General features: G+C 36.2%; 1 protein-coding gene across 1 annotated transcript; it reads right to left on the bottom strand.

Annotated features, from left to right (window-relative positions):
* Nucleotides 1-260: 260 nt before the first annotated feature.
* LOC120088186 (NADPH-dependent aldehyde reductase 1, chloroplastic-like) lies at nucleotides 261-2,553 on the bottom strand. The gene is made up of 4 exons (XM_039045305.2): nucleotides 2,199-2,553; nucleotides 1,084-1,460; nucleotides 647-1,005; nucleotides 261-566 (listed from the first exon to the last, which is right to left on the bottom strand). The coding sequence occupies exons 1-4, from the start codon at nucleotides 2,454-2,456 to the stop codon at nucleotides 544-546; spliced, it is 1,017 nt and encodes a 338-aa protein (XP_038901233.1). The 5' UTR covers nucleotides 2,457-2,553; the 3' UTR covers nucleotides 261-543.
* Nucleotides 2,554-2,975: the final 422 nt, after the last annotated feature.

Raw genomic sequence — 2,975 nt, forward strand, 5'->3', positions numbered from 1 at the left:
GGATTTTCCATCTCTTCCTAAGTAGAGACTCTTGTGCCAGGCATCATGATCAAATTCAAGTCAGGCAGCTTAACCCTTATCAAGTCCAACCAACCAATGAAAATGCTAATAACCAATACAAAAAGTAGAAAGAAAGAAACACAAAGGCTTTAGTTGCTGGTGTATCAGAAAGGACAATCAAACATCATGATGCTATCCTAGGCTATAAGCTATAATGCCATTACATATTCCTTCACTATAAGTTGTTTTTAGAAGAAACATGAGGCATAAAGTAATAAAATTACTAATTCAGTTGTCTAATACATCTGTTGTGTCTGATGCATATGTGAAAAAAAATGTCTCGACATGCCTTAGATAGAAAATTTAAAGTACTATAAAACTAGGACCCTCTTAAGTTTTTGAAAGGAAAATTTTATTTGAGGTTCAGATATTTTACATTATTTACATCTTCTTTCCCAGACTACTAACAAAATTCCATACAACTATATCGTTCTTCTCCAGCTCTTAAACTCCTTTCCATGAAAGCCCACATAACAGACCTCCTCAAGCATTCACTACAGTCCCACCTGAAGAAAGAAAAGAAACAAATTCCATAAGACATAAATAATAATAACAAAACAAAAACAGTTTTAGATGAAAAGTATACCATTAGGGTGGAGGACTTGGCCAGTAATATAGGAGGAATCAACATTACAGGCAAGGAAGACATATGAGGGAGCCACTTCAATGGGTTGCCCAGCTCGCTTCATTGGCACCTGAGACCCAAAATTAGCCGTCTCCTCCTCATCAAATGAGGCAGGAATCAACGGGGTCCATATCGGACCCGGTGCCACGCCGTTAACCCTCATGCCTTTGGTGGCTAGCTGCAGCGCCAAGCCTCTGGTAAACGCCACAATCGCCCCTTTGGTGGCGGTGTAATCAAGCAGTTTAGCATTGCCTTTATAGGCGTTCACTGAGGTCGTGTTGATTATAGAGCTCCCTTCCTTCATATGCTTCAATGCATGCCTAACATAAAACTCAAAACACCCATTGTTGAATCCCCATTTGTAGAGCCAATTGTGTTGTAATTACTAATTAATTTACCTGGTGGTGAAGAAATAGGAGAAAATGTTGGTTCGAAACACACTGAGGAGTCTGTCCTCGTCGATGTCTTCAACTGAGGTGGATTTGTACTGCTCGGCGGCGTTGTTAATCAAAATGTCGATGCGACCATAGGCTTTGACCACTTCATCGACCACCCTCTTGCAGTTTTCATCGAAACCCAAGTCCGCGGCTATGGCTAATGGGTCCTTGGCTGCGCTGGATTTGGCTTTCTTTATCATTTCAATGGTGTCGTTGGCGTCTCTGTCCTCCTGGGCCTTGACATAGGTGAAGGCCACGGTTGCGCCCTCTAAAGCGAAACAGTAACACACTGCCCGCCCTATGCCCGAGTCCCCGCCCGTCACCAACGCCACCTTCCCCTGCACCCATTTTTTCCATTTTTCATTTTCATGGATTATTTCGTTTCGTAATTAAATTTTGTATATTGTGTTTTGTTTTCTACACATTTTTTTTCTTCGTTAGATGTTGACTTTTGTCGTCTTACAAAAAAAATAATAATAAAACTGCTCCTTTTTATACCATATTTATAGATGGTTGGTAGGCAGAGAGGCAGAGATTGAACCTTGAACAAGTAATTTAGTCCGTTTTGGTTTTTTGTTTTTTTTAAAAAATTAAGCGTAAAATCAAGCCAAAACTAAAAAATAACTTTTAAAAACTTGTTTTATTTTTTTTAATTTGATTAAAAATTCAAGTATCATGCAGGAAAAGGATGCAAATCATGGGTTAAAAAAAAAAGACGAAAAGACGAAAAGGCTTAAATTTCAGTTTAAAAAATGAAGTGAATCAACGAAAACAGTGTATTCATGTTTTTAGGTATATGTTTATTGCAGATTTAGGCTAAAAAAATTATGCAACGATTATCTTGAAAAGAAAAAAAATCAAAATTGTCTACCAAACAAATATTTCGGCACTATGCGTAAATTAAGTGAATGTGTGAAAACATAAAATTCTCTAATAAATAGAAAATTAAAACCAAAACTATAAGTATGCAAATGCCTAATGATCGCCCAACCCAAACAAGGCTTTAAAGACAAGTATGATATTAAGAAGAGTGAAGTAATAAGGGAAAAGAAATAAATAAGAAGGAGAAAAGATGCCTGAAGCTTATTGGCAGGCTTATAATCTGGCGAAGTAAAGTGTGGAGTCGGGTCCATGGCGTGCTGTTTACCAGGTTGAGCTTGTTGCTTCTGTGAAGGAAACTGTTGGCCTTCAGATGCCATATTTCTTACCCAACTACGCTTAATGGAACTATTATTAATTCTACAGCGACGTATAAAGTCAGCGCTCCAAAACCCACCCAACAAAGAAGAAAGAGGAGGTCGATTCACAGAGTAGGAACAGAACCTCGAAAGCATGCATATAAAAAAAAAAAAAAGAGAGAAGAATTGTAGGAATGGAGTTCATTGATTTTGAGATATAGGGAGAGGTGTTTTTATAGGTGGAAAATGGGGTGATTGTTCTATGTCAACGTGTCTTCACAGTCGCCTGCGGCGGACACGTACGTCTTTGGAGGAGGGAGCGAGTTTTGGGGATCAATTAGCAAACTTGGGTGGTTTAAAAAGAAAAGAAAAAAAAGGACAAAATACGTTATGCCTTTAGTTTTAATTTGGATCATAAATTTTAAAATATTATATATTTTATCTTTAAATTTTAAATTTGGTTTTAATTTAATCCATAACTTTCAAAATGGTATGATTTCACTCCTGACATTTGAGATTTATACTTTTAATCTTAATTTTTCACTAAATACTCCGTTTTCGTTTTTTGGAGATAATTTATGTTAATGAATTCGTTAAAATAATTATAATTAATTAAGTTTTATTATTTTTATCACTTTTAAAATTAAATTTAAAATTTCACTTCTAATTATTTTT

Source organism: Benincasa hispida, chromosome 1 (genome assembly GCF_027475165.1).
Source record: "Benincasa hispida cultivar pf3 chromosome 1, pf3_genome.v1.1, whole genome shotgun sequence".
NCBI classification, from domain to species: domain Eukaryota; kingdom Viridiplantae; phylum Streptophyta; class Magnoliopsida; order Cucurbitales; family Cucurbitaceae; genus Benincasa; species Benincasa hispida.

What these genes read in the sequence shown, in the direction of transcription:
- LOC120088186 (XM_039045305.2), bottom strand. Translation starts at nt 2,456, where the DNA reads ATGCTTTCGAGGTTCTGTTCCTACTCTGTGAATCGACCTCCTCTTTCT. An exon ending in TCCTATTTCTTCACCACCAG is followed by an intron (nt 1,006 to 1,083) that starts GTAAATTAATTA and finishes GTTTTATGTTAG; the next exon opens with GCATGCATTGAAGCATATGA. An exon ending in CCAAGTCCTCCACCCTAATG is followed by an intron (nt 567 to 646) that starts GTATACTTTTCA and finishes TTCTTTCTTCAG; the next exon opens with GTGGGACTGTAGTGAATGCT.